Consider the following 15,222-nt stretch of genomic DNA (forward strand, 5'->3'; position numbering starts at 1 on the left):
AAATATTGACTCTTACAAAATTTATATCTACAATATTGACTCTTACAATATTTATATACTAGTCTTATATGCACGCGATGCGTGCGAATTTTTTAAAAAACCTAAAATTGGGTTGTTACAACTAATCACGTCAAATATTAAGCGCTTCAAAATAATTCACATAGTTCATATTTAAAAACAATGAGGTCATACAAATATGTCAATCTAAATAGTGAATCGGTTAATCTAAATATTAGTACTAATGTAAAGTAATTCAACATACTACATATAAAATAGTGTGTTTCACATTTTTTTTCTTTTCGCAATGTACTTGCTTAATCACATGCACTCCTTTGCACTTATTTCCGAACGTTGGGAATACTGTTTCCATGTCTCGATTGCGTCCATTAAACTGCATGAACATTAAAAAAATATCTTTTAGTGTTAAAACACAATAGAAGCTAATTAATTCAGAAAATTACTTAGTCAGGGTAGCTTAAACTTGTTGAAGTAATAATTTTATTTTATTTTAGTAGCTAATCACCTTTACCAAATTTTTCTTTTTTAAAATTTTATTTTCTAAATAAGTAAAGAACTCATAAGTTGAAAAAATAAATGATTATTATCGGGGTATAAAACATACGAAGCAGTCACTCATACTCTAGAAAATATATGAGCTAATTAATACGGACTATGGAGTAAATGATTATTATCGAAGTATTTAGGTAGGAATTCAGATTTTTTTTGGGGCTTCTAGAAACACATCATACGGAGTATCCGAGGAACAATTGCTCCTTCTCTAACCTATTTGTTTCTCTCTCCTCAAATTTGAGCAAAAATGGCGATTACTATATCTCCTCCTCTCTCTCACCTATTTTCTTAACTCACCTCTTTAAGTCTCTCTCCTTAATGATGAGATGCCTGGCGGATTCACCGCCGATAAGGTATGGTTCACCGTCTCCTCTCTGGATCTACTCTTGATTCACCGTTCACCATCTTTAGATCTCTTCTCTGGTTCGTTCAACTCTCTCCTCCTATTTTATCTTCTATTTTTTCCTTATTTCTTTGTTATCTCTCTCGTTTCTCTTGAGTCCTGGTCGCGTTTTGTTTAAGTGATTTTATTATCATTTTTTGCTTTTTATTTCTTGTGAATTCTATTGATTTTTTTTGCTTTTTTTCTTTCTAAATTTCAAGATCTTGTTGTTTTGGCTTTGATTTATCGTCTTTATGTTGTTTTTGTTTAAGCACTAATTATTTCTGGTGTTTTTTGGTTTGCATGTCGTGAAATTCTATGGATTGGAGAGGAAGATGTAGAGGCGATGGGCGAAGCGCTGAGCTAGGAGATGGGCAAGGCGATGGGCGAGGCACCGGACCCAGGTATGAATTAAATTTACCTTTATTTTAATTTTGTGGGTTAAGCATGTCCGATGAGCTTATTCAGCATTTGATTTTGTTTTTTATAATCAAGGGTTTGAGCTATTTCCATGAGATTAGATTTGTTTGGTTTTGTTAATGCTATTATGTACTTTGCAATGGGGTTTGTGATTTTCTAGTGATAATTTGTCGATTAATTTGGGAATTTGGATGTAGTTGTTGTGAATTTGGGTGTTTAAAGAATTGTCGGAAATTAGGGTTTTTGTCCCAGTGTAATGTTCTCGCTTTTTTCAAAATGTGGTTGTTTATTGGAGCTTATTCTGCATTTGATATGAAGGATTGACTTGATACGTTAATTAAATCTGATAAAATTAGGGTTTTAAATTTGGTGAGTTTAAGCATGTTCGGTGTTTTTTTCCAGAACTTTTTGTTCCATCCAGATTTACTTGTTATTTAAAATTTGGGAGTTTAAGCATTTTTGATTTTCTAATTATTTCTGGTGTTTTTTTAAAAAATTTGGTGAGTTTAAGCATGTTCGATTTTTTTCCAGACCTTTATTTTAACCATATCTGACAAAATTGCTGGTATATGCTAGATTGCTAGCTATATAACTTGGCTTTAGATTAGTTCAATTGTTCTGATTAGTTAAGTTAATCTGAAAAGTTTAATTGTTTTCTGTTGTTTTGATTAGTTTAATTGTTATGATTATTTCAGTTAATCTGATTAGTTTAGTTTATTCTTTTGTTTTCATTAGTTCATTTGTTCTGATAGTTCAGTTTAAGCATTGTTTTCTAGGTAGTTTGGTTCAATTCGTAATAGTGTGTTTGTTTTAGTAATGATAGGTTGTATATAACATTTGCCTTTTAGGTTTCTTTACAATAATGGTGACAACAGTGTATTATGCAGGTACAACAAAACGAAACTATTAGTTTCTCTTCCTCTCTATTGACTGCAAAAAGGTCCGTATTTTGCGTGTTATTTTTTCTGGATTGTGTTTTTTAGTGTATTGCATTCCTAGAACCTAATAAAATATGAAATTAGAGATTAAAATCAAATAAGTGATTATTTAATTAAAACATGAACTAAAAATCTGTATTAATTAATTAAAATAAATAGAAGCATACATATTACTATTTATTTTTTTAAGATATTGATGGGGCACATACCTTATGTCATGGGTTATTGTATGACTTGGCGAACTTAACAACCAACTTAAAATCGAACTTAGAACATAAATAAAAACCTGCAAAAATAATTATTTATTTCAAATTTTCATGATTTTAGATTATTTGTTTCGTAGATTATTTCAGATTTATTTTAATTAAAAACATGAATTAAAATCTGAAATAATTAACTAAAATCAATAAAAGTATACATATTACTTAAAATTGTTTCTGCTTAAGAGATTGATGGGGAACATACCTTAACTCTTTGGTTATTGTATCTTGTTATGAACTTAAAACGCAAATTAAAAGCTTCATAAAAACCGATGCAATTCATAATTCCAATAACACAAATTTATGTTATGTCATATATTTTGAAATCTGCAATTAGATATTAAAATCAAGTAAAATATTAAAATATGAAATAATTAATTAAAATCAATAAAAGCATACCTAATATTTTGAAATCTGCATAAAAAAATAAACATGAATTAGAATATGAAATAAGCATGAATTAAAATATGAAATAATTAATTAAAATCAATAAAAGCATGCATATTATATTACATACCTTATATTTTGAAATCTGCAAAAACGCAAGTATTTTAGTTAGACAGATTCAATCTACATAGCAACAATCATAAAAAAGAACATTTGTTTATACATAGAAATTTACAAATGTGCATAAGAATCATAAAAAAGAACATTTGTTTATGCAAAGAAATTATGCATAAAAACTTGTTTAGTTTCTGTTTTTATTTTCTTGCAAGGATTCGGGAGAAGATGTTACTTACCTGTATCGGGACGACTTGAAGAAGAACGGTGATGGAGTTCTTCTGGAGTTTTTTATTGGAGTTTTTCTAATTTGATTTGTAACAATTTGTAATAAGATTTATGCTTGATTTCTTGGTTGGTTTATGCACATATTCTTTTTCTAGTTTATGCGTGATTTTCCTTAGGTTATGCGTGATTTTCCTTGCTGGGGGTTTATATGCATATTTCTTGGCTGGATTTACGGATGATATTTCCTTATTTGCTTTGTATTTTGACTTTTTTTGACAGATTTTTCTGTTTTGTGAAAGATTTCAAAATAACAGGATTCTTTCCATTTCAAAATAATTGTAATATTTTCTTTTTCTTTTCCTTTTCCTTATTTTCATTTATTTCCTGATTTAATCAATCAATCAACACCAACTTTGGTAATTGAGTTAACAGGATTGATTTTGGGCGTTACTTTAAGGTTTGTCGTGCAATTAAACTGTAGAACTGTGTAGGGGTATTTTAGTCTTTTAACTGGGGGACACGAAAAGCATAATTACTAAAATGACCTCAGCTGTTCCTTTATAGAATAGAGATACAGGTGTAGGTACGATTTGATAATGATGTTTAAATAATACTCCGTAATTTATACTCAATTAATCTCTTAAACTTGATTCTTCTCCATAAGTTACATATATGTTGTTTAGCTAAATAACCAATGGTGTACACTGTATAATGGGGTTGGGGGAGCCCTGCCCTAGGGTTAGGCGGGGAGTAGGCCTGGTTATCGGGCGGGGCGGGTCAGGGTCGGTGCGGGTCAAAAGAGGGTCGGGTATTGAAAGGGTCATTTTTAGAGGGTCGATAATGGGCGGGTCAAAAGCGGGTCGCGGGTCAATAGCGGGTCATTATTGGACGGGTCAATAAACGAGCAATGAAAAATGAAAAACAAAAGAGCCATGTGCAAGTACAAGTAAATACGAAGCTATGCATGTAATTTTTTGTATCATTACTATTTTTATTTTCAAAATAATTGTAGTATAAGTTTGACCCTATAATGACCCTGTCCAATAAAGACTCTGTCCAATAAGAGCCCTGCCCAATAAAAGCCCTATTAACTTGACCCTAACCCTATATCCATTGGATTACCCTGTCCAATAACCAGGTCTAGCGGGGAGTACGACCGCCTAGGGCCCAAGCCAAAAGGGAGCCCAAAAAAAATAAAAACTCTTTACGTTATTAGATTATCTGTATTTAGTATTATGGGCAAGCGGGAAAGGAAAAAAAAACAAAATGTTGTTCAATTAACCATTTTCCAATGCAAAAATCACGGACTAAATCTTCGCTTTGATTCTTCTGACCATTTATCTCCTTCTCATGTTCTGTTCTTCCGTTCCCAAATTGGGAAAATTCAAACTTTTTTATTTTTTCAACAGCTAAAATCAATTAATCGAATTACCTAATTCTCCAATTCCCTACTCTGAAGCTCTCCAAATCAAAACAATGGCAACGAGAAAAAGATTATTAAGATATACAGGGGAGAAACTTATTCATCAATCATCATTATCAATCCTTCCCCTCTTTCTTATATTTGGTTGTTCTCTATCAAATTATTTGCTAACTGCTCTTTTACCAATTACTACTCACGCGGCGGCGCAACAAGGAGGCGGAAGGCGGCGCTGCGGTAGCCAACTTAGCACCTTCGTCCCTTCAATCCCTTCATTTTGATTCTTTCACTTTCAATTACATAATTAATCAATCCGATTCTTTTAGTTTCAATGTAGTATTTTTTTTGTAAAAGATTGACAACTAGTGGTACCTTCGAGTTCTATTATTTGAGTTATCAATGTAGTATTATGTTTGTAATGGATTGCCAACGGCGGCTTAAAACACCTTTGTTCCTTCAATCCCAAGAGTTGTATTTACTTATTACGGCAACTTTTGTGTAAGACCGTCTTATCGGAAAGACCACTTTTTTTTTGTGTGCGAATGAGCCACAAGGGCGGAGATGGGAATTGATCCCATGATCACCTGGATCGGTGATGAAAGCTCTAACCAACTGAGCTATCCATCACTCTCTCCGGAAAGACCACTTTAATTGCTAAAGACCACTTTAATTGCTTTTATTGCTTAATTAATTAGTTTTAGTGTTTACCTAATTAGTTTCTTTGTTTAACTAATTGGTTCCCGTGTTTAACTAATTAGTTCCAGTGCTTAACTTATTGATTTCATGCTTAACTTATATGACACCAATACGGTCTTTTACGTAAGACCGCTATATATAAAAATTTATATACTTATTATTATTTATTTATTTTCAATCTAATATTTTGTAACATATTTACAATCAGTTGCCCAATTGAATTCTGGAGCTTTTTTTTTTGGGGGATGTTCTGTCCAAATTTTTATTTTACAGGTGCTCAAATTTATTTATTAATCCTTCTGTATTTATTTAAGGGATATACTTGTCTTTTCCGGCCGTATTTTTTTAAGATATACATTTGCCATTTTTAGTAACTTATCAACCCCACCATCTACTTAAATAATACATTTAATTTACCCTATGACCCATCATCCTATTAAACAAATAATTTCATAAACACACTCCCACCTCCCACTTCCCAAAATGACATGGTCCCCACTTGTTTACTTATTAAAATATCTACCCAACCCCACTTACTTTATTATTTTATTTTATTCAATTTTTCTTCTTAATACCCTTGCCCGACCAAGTATATCTCTTAAATAAATACGGAGGGAGTATGTAGTATTATGTTGATTGGAAAAGGGAAAAAATTGGTCTTTTTATTATTAAGGGGCCCTTTTTTTCAACTTTGCCTAGGGCCCTCAAATTGGGGAAGGGGGATACTTCCTTAGCTGACAGAATCATCAACATATAGTAAAAGCAGCAAATCTGAAATGGTTAAACCTATACATGAGCTGAAAGCCTGGGAAAATGGATACTGGTGAATTACAATTCCATTAGCGATTTTGTTATTCTTATCGTTATCACTCAAAATAGGAGACGGGGTTTGAACTAAGGCAACCCTACCATCTACCAAGCTTCAGTATGTACAAGATCAACAAAAAATAATTGTATTTCTTCAATATCGAGGACAAAATAATCGTGACATATGTATTCAGAATGGTGTTGCTGCTGCATTTTGTTCAATTTGTTTGCTCTGCAGATGAAAATGGGACCAATATTCCTTCACAAGTTGGCCAAATAGCGAATCTTCCTTCTTCATTAGCTTCATAGGGTCGTCATGTTCCACCATTTTCTGCAACATTATTACATTACACATTAGAACACACGCCTTAGCACTAAGTATTTTTCTTAAATAAACCTGGCCCACCTATTATTATTGTGGACCAAGCCTAATAGAGGAAGGTTATCCCCTCACTAATTCTATTCACACGTGTGAATGAATTAAGCCCAATTTATATTTGTTGTTTCTTCCTCTTCTCTTTCATTTACTCGTCCACTATTTTCTCTCTCCTCATTCACGGCTTAATCTCTCCTCCGTTTCTCCTTCTTCTTCTCTCGATCTTCTGCAATTCGTCTCTTCATCTTCAATTTCTCTCTCCTCCATTATCAATGTCGCCAAGAACCAGGGGAGGTACTTCATGTCGAACTCGAGGAGGACTCAGTAGGGGAGGTAGTTCATCTCGAGCTCGAGGAGGACTCAGTAGGGGAGATACTTCAGCTGGAGGTGGAAGAATCCTCCTTAGTTCACCTAAATCAACCGAAAATTTAGGTTTATTTTCTTTTTCCATTTTTTTTTAATTCCTTTACCTTTCGTTCGCCAATTTTACGATGTTTTTTTTTGCTTTTTCATGTTTTTATGTGTTCATATTACCTCGCATTGATGCATTTTTGAGATTCTACTAGAGGTTTTTCAAGTTTTTGTTTGATATAAATTTTTCCGTTCACGAATTAGGGTTTGTGTCCCTAATTTTCAAAATTAGGGTTTCTAAGCATGTTTTGCTGATTTTTGTTGTATATTGATTTGATAATAGCTAGGTTGTTGTAAACATTCATAATTTGAAGTTTTGTGGCCATGATTTAGTGTTAAATTTGACTAATTTTCAGAATTACTGTTCTATGCATTTTGTTGTTGATTTTTGTGGTTCATTGGTCTGATAATACCTATTTATTGTCTACATTCACTAATTAAAGGTCACTATGCTATTGTTTTAAGTATTATTGTGTATAATTGAGGTAATTGTAATTGGAATAAATATAATGGTTACTATACTCTCAGTGATGGTCACTATATGTAGTAGAGTATTGTTTTGGAATATTTATTTTGCACACTGATTTCTGTTAATTTATTGTGTAGATGAGGTGCCATTGAAGCATATTGTGAAAGGAATTGGGAAAAGGAAAACAGTAGCAACTAAGAAACGGCCAGTGGTTCAGCAACAAGATGATCCACCAGTGAAACCACCAACTAAGAAGCGAAAGGTTGTCACATTTCAAGAAGGGGCCAACATGTCTGGTGGTGATAATATTGAAACAAAACCATCTGATGCACAGACGTAAGCTAATACATTTTATTACTATTTTTCTAGTACATAGTGTCATTTACTTTTATATAGTATCTTCTGTGTTGCATTGTGGATTTCTATTTTGTCATATCTTTAATTGCGCAAAATTCCAAACTGTGGTGTGTATAGATTGTCATAGCATCTTATTTTATGCTTCCCTATTCAACTTCATAACCCTTGTTCAATTAAACAATTTAAGACTAATAGTAACATTAATATGCATATATTTTCTAGTACATAATGTCCTTTAATATATATATTGTATCTTCTGTGTCACTTGTGAAGTTCGAGTTCTTTTTTTTTAAATTATCTATTCCATACTTTCTGTTTTACAGCAAGACCTTCAAGACAAGGTGTAGGCCTGCAAAATTGGTTGAACTTATTTCTGGTTTATCTGAGAACCAGAAAAAGGCTGTTGTTGACATTGGGTTTGGGGGGTTGCTGAGTGTACAACTGACCCGGACATAAACTTCTATGTTAGGGTGGTTGGTAGATAGTTTTGACCCCATTAGCTGTATGTTTACAATTGACTAGAAAAGAGATTTCGTTGTTTCAGATTTGATGTTTATGATGTTTTCTGTTTACCTTTGAACCCATGAAAGAGGTTGTAGAAAATTCTCGTAGTGCTAATGAAACCAACCCCGATTACCCCTTGAAGATTGAGTGGAGACGTAGGTTTGGGCATGACCTTAATGAGTCAATAACTTTGAATTTGGTTGAGGAAAGGATTCCTCTTTTGACTGACGATCGTATGGATGAGTTCAAACAGTTGTTTGTTATGCATGCTCTTTCCTCCTTTTTAGCCCCTACTGCAAACAGAATCGTTGATTTGAGGATAGCCAAGAGTGTATTTGATGTGAATGAAATCAAGACATAATTGATCTAAATATGTACTTGACAGACTTTGTGAAGCTGTTGCAAGTTATAAAGGTCTTAAAAATCCTAAACCTTTTGCCGAGTCTCCTGAATGGTGTTGTGGTTGTGTTGTCATGTTAGAAATCATTTATTTCCACCGTTTGAAGTTTAGGAATGTTGCACTAGACTCAACAATTCAACATTGGACCAATGACCTTGTTAGAAATAGAGTAAAACTTGAGATGAGTTGTAAGAGTTTTGGATGTGGGCTTCTAGATTCTAGGATCTACCCTGTAAGTGAGAAGTTAGTGTTTGTGGATGGCCAAGTTTACACGGGAGAAGATGTTGATGCTGCTTTGCGAGCTAACCAAGCTAACCAAGCTTCAAATGAAGAGGGCAGAGGAGATCAACATGCTAGTCAAAGGGAAATCTGTTTCCGGCTTCCCCCTGGTTCTATGTCAGATGACGACATTCGTGCAATTGCTGTTGATGTAAGTTCTTTAGTCTATGATTATTTAATTTTTATTTTGTATATTTGTTTTACATTTATTATTCACTTTTTCTGTTCAAATTTTTTTTGCAGAAAGTATATGAGAACTTCTTGTTCATGAGAAGGGATATGGAAATTGTCTCAAATTTCTACATGGACCAGATTAAAGAGCTTCTTTTCTCAATGCATCATGAGACCACCTCGTCGTCTCCCCAAATATCCCAGTCAGATGCATTTTTAGTGATCCTCGTGTGCATGCAATAGTTGATGAGATTGCAGAGCTTGTCATTTGGGTGACCAAACTACGTGGTGGATTGGATAATATTGCAGCTTTTGATAACTGCATGGTAACATTCACTTCACCTTTATTTATTCCTATATGTTAACAATGGGTTACTATATTTTAAAAAAATGTTACTATAACATGAAGTTCATATTTAACACTAAAAAGTCCTTTTACTAAAAGATTGTGTTCCTTTTTAGCTTTATTTACCTTTATTTATTGTTAATTTTTTGGTTTTTACTTTGTTTCTTCTACTGGCTGATTTGTATTACTAACTACTTCTTTCACAACAACATAAACCAACATCCAAATCTTGACGAGCCTAATCTTGACGAGCCTAATCTTAACGAGCCTAATCTTGACGATCCTAATCTTGACCATCCTAACAATCATCATATGGATAATACTGAGGATGTTATAATACCCACAATCGGATTCGAGCATGTTTTGGAAAATGGTGGTGCCAAATGTTCGGCTGTAACTTGGAAGGCTTCTGATGGTGGCAATATTTTAGTTACACCATTTCTGAAGTCCAATATCAAAGATATGAAGTTTCTATCTGAGTTCGTCCAAGAACTCGTTGACTATTGCCTTATTGATGATGGATGCATGGTTTCCAAGTAAGTACATTGTTTTATCAGATCATTGACCCTTTCAATATATATAGACACCTGTAGGGAAACCATAGTGACCTTTTTTTTTCTTCTTCTTACATCTACTTTAATTTCCAGTGAGCAATTGGTTTCATTTCATGATGACTACATGATTCCAAGAATTGAGTTTTGGTCATTAGGAGAATCTTCTGGAGATATTGACTGTAATATCATTTATTGTTTGGCTCTTCTTCTTAATGAAAACCAGAAGAATCGTGAGGAAGGAGCTACAAAAGTGTATCTCGGTGTCTCAATGAGTGTGAGTTTTTTGTTAAATTAATAGTTTAAAACAACTTACTACTAACTAGTTAGGGTATCATTTTTCCTTAATAAAATTCTTTTTCATGTTGTTTGTTGAAGGCTGAATTAATAGATGTAGCAAAAAGCATACTATCTACGTTGGAAGTTGAGTCACAACAAATAGACGTTCTACATCAGAGTTGGAGGAATTGGATTCAATTGCCTTCAAACAACTTCGATGTGTCAAAGCTTGAACTGGTAACAATCTTATACATATGTAATTCAAAACTGTGAAACGTTTCTCTTATACACAGTGTCCTTTTTATAATATATAATGACTATTATTGGATGCATACTAGTGTATCCTAGTGGGACTGATATTGGGATAAATGTTTTTATGTTTTGTCTGTTTGAGGGAGGGTATGAAAAGACGATGGAATTTAATATTGTTGTGTGCACTTATATGCTAGTTACCTGAATTAAGTGTCTGGTGAATGTGGTGAATGAGCTAGATAGAACAGCAGGTTATGAAATGTGCAAAAAGGGTCTCTATATATAATTTAAATAGTCACTATGTAATTAAAATTGGTTTGTGCAGGTATTCGTTCCCGTGTTTTATTGTAAGCATTGTTTCCTACTTGTCTTAAATTTGAAGGAAGGCAAAGTGCAGTGTCTTGGCAGTAAGAGTTACAATAAAACCAAGCTTGATGACTTTGCATTGTTGGCGGGTGTATTGGTACTTCTCTATCTCTTAGTTAAACTTGTCCATAGTAAATGTAGTGTCGAACCTAATGTTGTTTCCATTTGCTTGAAGTGTGAAAATTTCAATACATTTATTGATGAAAAGCTTCCACAAGCCGCAATAGACATGTTAAACTACGCCATGGAATGTCCAACGATAAACTGGAAATCTGCGAAACCCAACTTTGATGATGCAGTTTATGTGATGACAAGCATGATCTACTTTGAGGGAGATAATGTGTTCAAATGTGATGCTTTGAGAACATTTGATTTTTTTGTTCTTTGTGATTGTTATTTTTTTGTTTCAAATCTTTTTAAATGTGTTCTAATCTTTATATATTTCAAAATTTGGCAGGCTCCAATTAGGGGACTTCTACGGGCCCAAATTGGGGCTTCTTTGGTGCTTTCTGACATGAACACGAGCAAGTTAGATGTGCTGACTAAAATGGCAGACTTCCGGCCTCGGAGAGAACAGATTGCAAAAGAATTGGACAAGAAAAGGAAAGGAAAGGGCAAGGTTGCTACTAAATGAAGTACAGAGGAGGTAACAAGCAACACAATCAATATTTTGAACAGAATTAAAAGGCAGTTAAATGTAATCATCAACTAAACAATTAATTTGCAGCTGTATTTTGTAGGACAGTTAACCATTTTCCCCACTGGTTATGTAAGTGGAAATTCCATATTCAAGTTGACTTATATTTTGGAATTATATTTTGTAAAAGTACTAATTGCCATTTGAGGTTATTATAATATGTGAAAAGGTCACTATTTTGCAGAATATTTTTTTTTGGATTTTTTTTTTGCTTAGGTGTGTATTGTCAGACAATAGCCTAATCCTATAACAAATACGCAACCATATGTGAAAATTTTCCAAACCTAAGTTGACTTGCGTTGACTTTTGGTGTATTGCAATTTTTGCGGTTATTATATAATCATAAAAGGTCACTATTTTACGGACAAGTATTTTTAATTGTATTTTCGGCTTTCCTATTATTTTATGGTACAAGAAGCTTCCCAATGTTAATAAATCCAAATTCTAGTATTAATATAACCAATCATACCTTTTGTCTACGAGAATTTTCAACGTAGGATATATAGTTCTATGCATGCACTATATATAAAAAAAGATCACTATGAGACAACTATAACATCATCAAAATAAAATCAATTCAGCAGGACTCCCTGTTCTGTCAGTTCACACAATGGTAGTGAAGTCTGCTTTGCATAACATGAATATTGGATCAATTACCAAAAAACAACAAGTAGTCCTTCCTCCAGTCATAGTGACCTTCATTGAAAGTATAGTTACCAGAATAGAAACAAAATTACAAAACTGAATTACCAAAATAGAACATAAACTCAAGAATCAGAATAAATGCTTAGGCGTTTTGGAGCCAAATTCCCTGTGCTTTCTCCTTTTCCCCTTGTTAAAGTTGTCATAACTCCCCGGAATCCTCTTTTTTGACTTTCCTTTAGTGTTGGCATGAGCCGGGTCCAAAACTTGCACAGAATTCTCATTCTCAGTTGTCGTATTTGTTGTGTTCTGTTCATTGTTGCTTGTAGCTGTAAAAATTGTTTGAATAGCTTCTGAATCTTTCTTGAAGCTATCTTCAAGTATTTTTCTAGCCTCCTCTATTGTATGGCTCTTAAGGATCAGAATGTAGTATTTTCTCAGCATGTGTAAGCGCTAGGGGGTGAAACTGTTCAATAATCCTTTAGCTTTTAGCTGTGCCTCATGCTTGTTCCACACTTCAACCTTTGCGAACTTTGTCCATCTAAAGGAGATGTACTTCTCTGGGATTTTTTGAACAGAATGCAGATGTAGAACACGAATTCAATGACAGCACAACCAACCTGACTCCTCAAAATTCTTGCAGGGACAAATAATGATCTCATTCGGTGGATCATACATCACCGAATGTGCGGAGCCAGCTCTATCTTCAAGGTAAACTCGATAAATCATCTTCGGTCCATTTGTGTGAATGAGTTGTACTTGCGATGAAACAACAAGATTAAATTCTTCTTCAAAATCCATGAAAAGTGTATGTGTGTAGACTTGAGCAACATGTTTCAATAACGAAGTCATTGGATAGTGTGAAGTCGGAATAGATTTGGTGGTGTTGAATTCATCAATATCTTATGTCCTTCTCCATCTCTTTATTGTGTCTTGAAATATGTGATAGAACTAGGTTAAACTAGTCTTCTTAGTAGCTATGAAACCCACAACATTATTCGTACTCTCACTCCTTTGTGATGACAAAATCCCAGCAGAGAAGAAGTCCTTACTCAGAGCCGTTGCCCACTTGTGTCTTAATTTATATATTCTGATGAACCATATGTGTTCCTTTAGTTTGTAATTTGTGACCATTGCTTCCCAACATGCGTTAAACTCAGCTTCATTCAGACAACCACTCAAGCATTTGTTGAAACGGCTTAGAATGTTGAATCACTCTTCAGGACTCCAAATCGTGTTACTGCATTCTGCATCAAATGCCACAGGCAAAGTCTATGCCTTGTGGTTGGAAATACTTGCAAGAATCAAAATAGTTACTATCCCCCTAAAATCATGGTTATTATCTTTGAAAAAGGTCACTACATAAATGATTATCAACTTACCTTCTTTATTGCTCTAGCCATAGCTCCATCTTGGTCAATAAAGAGTGTGATTGGACTTTTGTCACCCATAGCTTTTTTGAAAGTCTCAAAAAGCCACACAAAGGATTCTGTTTTCTCATCTCCTAATAATGCACACGCAAATATAGTATTTTTCCAGTGGTTATTAATCCCCACAAACGGTGCACAGATGAGGTTGTAACGGTTTGTTCTGTAAGTAGTGTCAAAGACAGTAACATCACCATAAATTTTGTAATCTTCTAGCATCATCGAATCCCTCCAAAAAAAATTACAAACCCTTCCATCCTTATCCAACCTTATTCTGAAAAAGAAATTAGGATCTTCATAATAAGCATCTTGCAGTTTGTCATATACAACTTGAGAATCTCCTCCTTCAATAGCCTTAATTTTCAGCTTATAACAGAAATTCATATGATCCTTATATGAATGTCCTACATCATCTTCTCCACCAGCTTCGTTTGACATGTATCGAAAGGACTCACTAGGTCGAAAACCTGATTCATGCATAGCCTCTATTGCTTTCTCCTTAGGTACTGTCATTTCACGTTCTGAGCGGTGTAAATGGTTCCATTGTTGTCTTGTCAGGGGGTGGTTGTGGGCCATAACATGCTGTATTATCTCAAATTGACCTCCATCATTCAGTTTTGCTTTGATCAAAGCATTACAACCTGTCATAGTTATTGCAACTCTTCTTGGTTTTCTTTTCTGTTTTTTCACAGAAGTATTTTCCTCTGTTAGTAGACCTTCAAGTTCATCTTTCTCCTGTTTTTGGTCTTTTTTCAACACAATGTTTCTTTTTCCAACTGCTGAACATAGAAACAGCTTTGTTGTGACCTGTGTAGTTCCAACTTTTCGTACTTGTTTTGCTTTCCTTACACAGAAACCTACACCAGCCGCATGTTGGCAATACAAATCATATATTTTTGTAAGACTTGCCCTAGTTTCTCCAACCAACTAACCATAAATTTCTTCACCATTATTTGTTGCCTTAGCCGTAATCTCTGCAATTAGTTCAATTATTGTGTAAATAACTAATTGTGCTACCAACTTACAATACTATGTTATATACAAAACTAACCTATTATCCATTTAAATACTATAGTCCATCACTTTAAATACATATAGTAACCTTTTATTATTTCGTAGTTACCTTTATGCAATTAAAACGCCAATAAACAAGGTATAAAACTCACAAAATAGATATAGTGATACTTTATCACAACATAGTAGTGTTTAACTTCAAGGTAAAAATTATGGACATATAATAATAATCAATTTACTCGACACTAATAGCATAGTTTACACAAATTGCAGAATATACGCACGAAGAAAATAAAATCACAAAATCGCAGAATTATATGTTTACGCAAAAAACAAATCGCATTAATCAAAAACGAAAATGTGTAGGTACCTTATGTGATTGCAGAAATCAAAACTAGGTCATCTTCAACCTCTCTCACTTCTTCATCTTCATGATCTGCAAATTGAATTTTACAATAT

The 15,222-nt window shown here is 33.7% G+C and overlaps 1 protein-coding gene and 1 long non-coding RNA gene across 3 annotated transcripts; both read right to left on the reverse strand.

Annotated features, from left to right (window-relative positions):
- Positions 1 to 100: 100 nt before the first annotated feature.
- Positions 101 to 3,451, reverse strand: LOC130464239 (uncharacterized). 2 transcript variants are annotated; one of them, XR_008924619.1, is made up of 4 exons: positions 3,311 to 3,451; positions 2,776 to 3,102; positions 2,520 to 2,596; positions 101 to 391 (listed from the first exon to the last, which is right to left on the reverse strand). It is a non-coding gene; the product is annotated as an uncharacterized lncRNA (long non-coding RNA). The 2 variants fall into 2 exon arrangements; XR_008924618.1 differs by having other exon boundaries at positions 2,776 to 3,451.
- Positions 3,452 to 12,454: 9,003 nt separating this feature from the next.
- On the reverse strand, positions 12,455 to 15,018 carry LOC110803862 (protein FAR1-RELATED SEQUENCE 5-like). The gene is made up of 3 exons (XM_056832018.1): positions 15,003 to 15,018; positions 13,705 to 14,606; positions 12,455 to 12,733 (listed from the first exon to the last, which is right to left on the reverse strand). The coding sequence occupies exons 1-3, from the start codon at positions 15,016 to 15,018 to the stop codon at positions 12,455 to 12,457; spliced, it is 1,197 nt and encodes a 398-aa protein (XP_056687996.1).
- Between the last annotated feature and the right edge of the window lie 204 nt (positions 15,019 to 15,222).

Source organism: Spinacia oleracea, chromosome 6 (genome assembly GCF_020520425.1).
Source record: "Spinacia oleracea cultivar Varoflay chromosome 6, BTI_SOV_V1, whole genome shotgun sequence".
Lineage (NCBI taxonomy): Eukaryota > Viridiplantae > Streptophyta > Magnoliopsida > Caryophyllales > Amaranthaceae > Spinacia > Spinacia oleracea.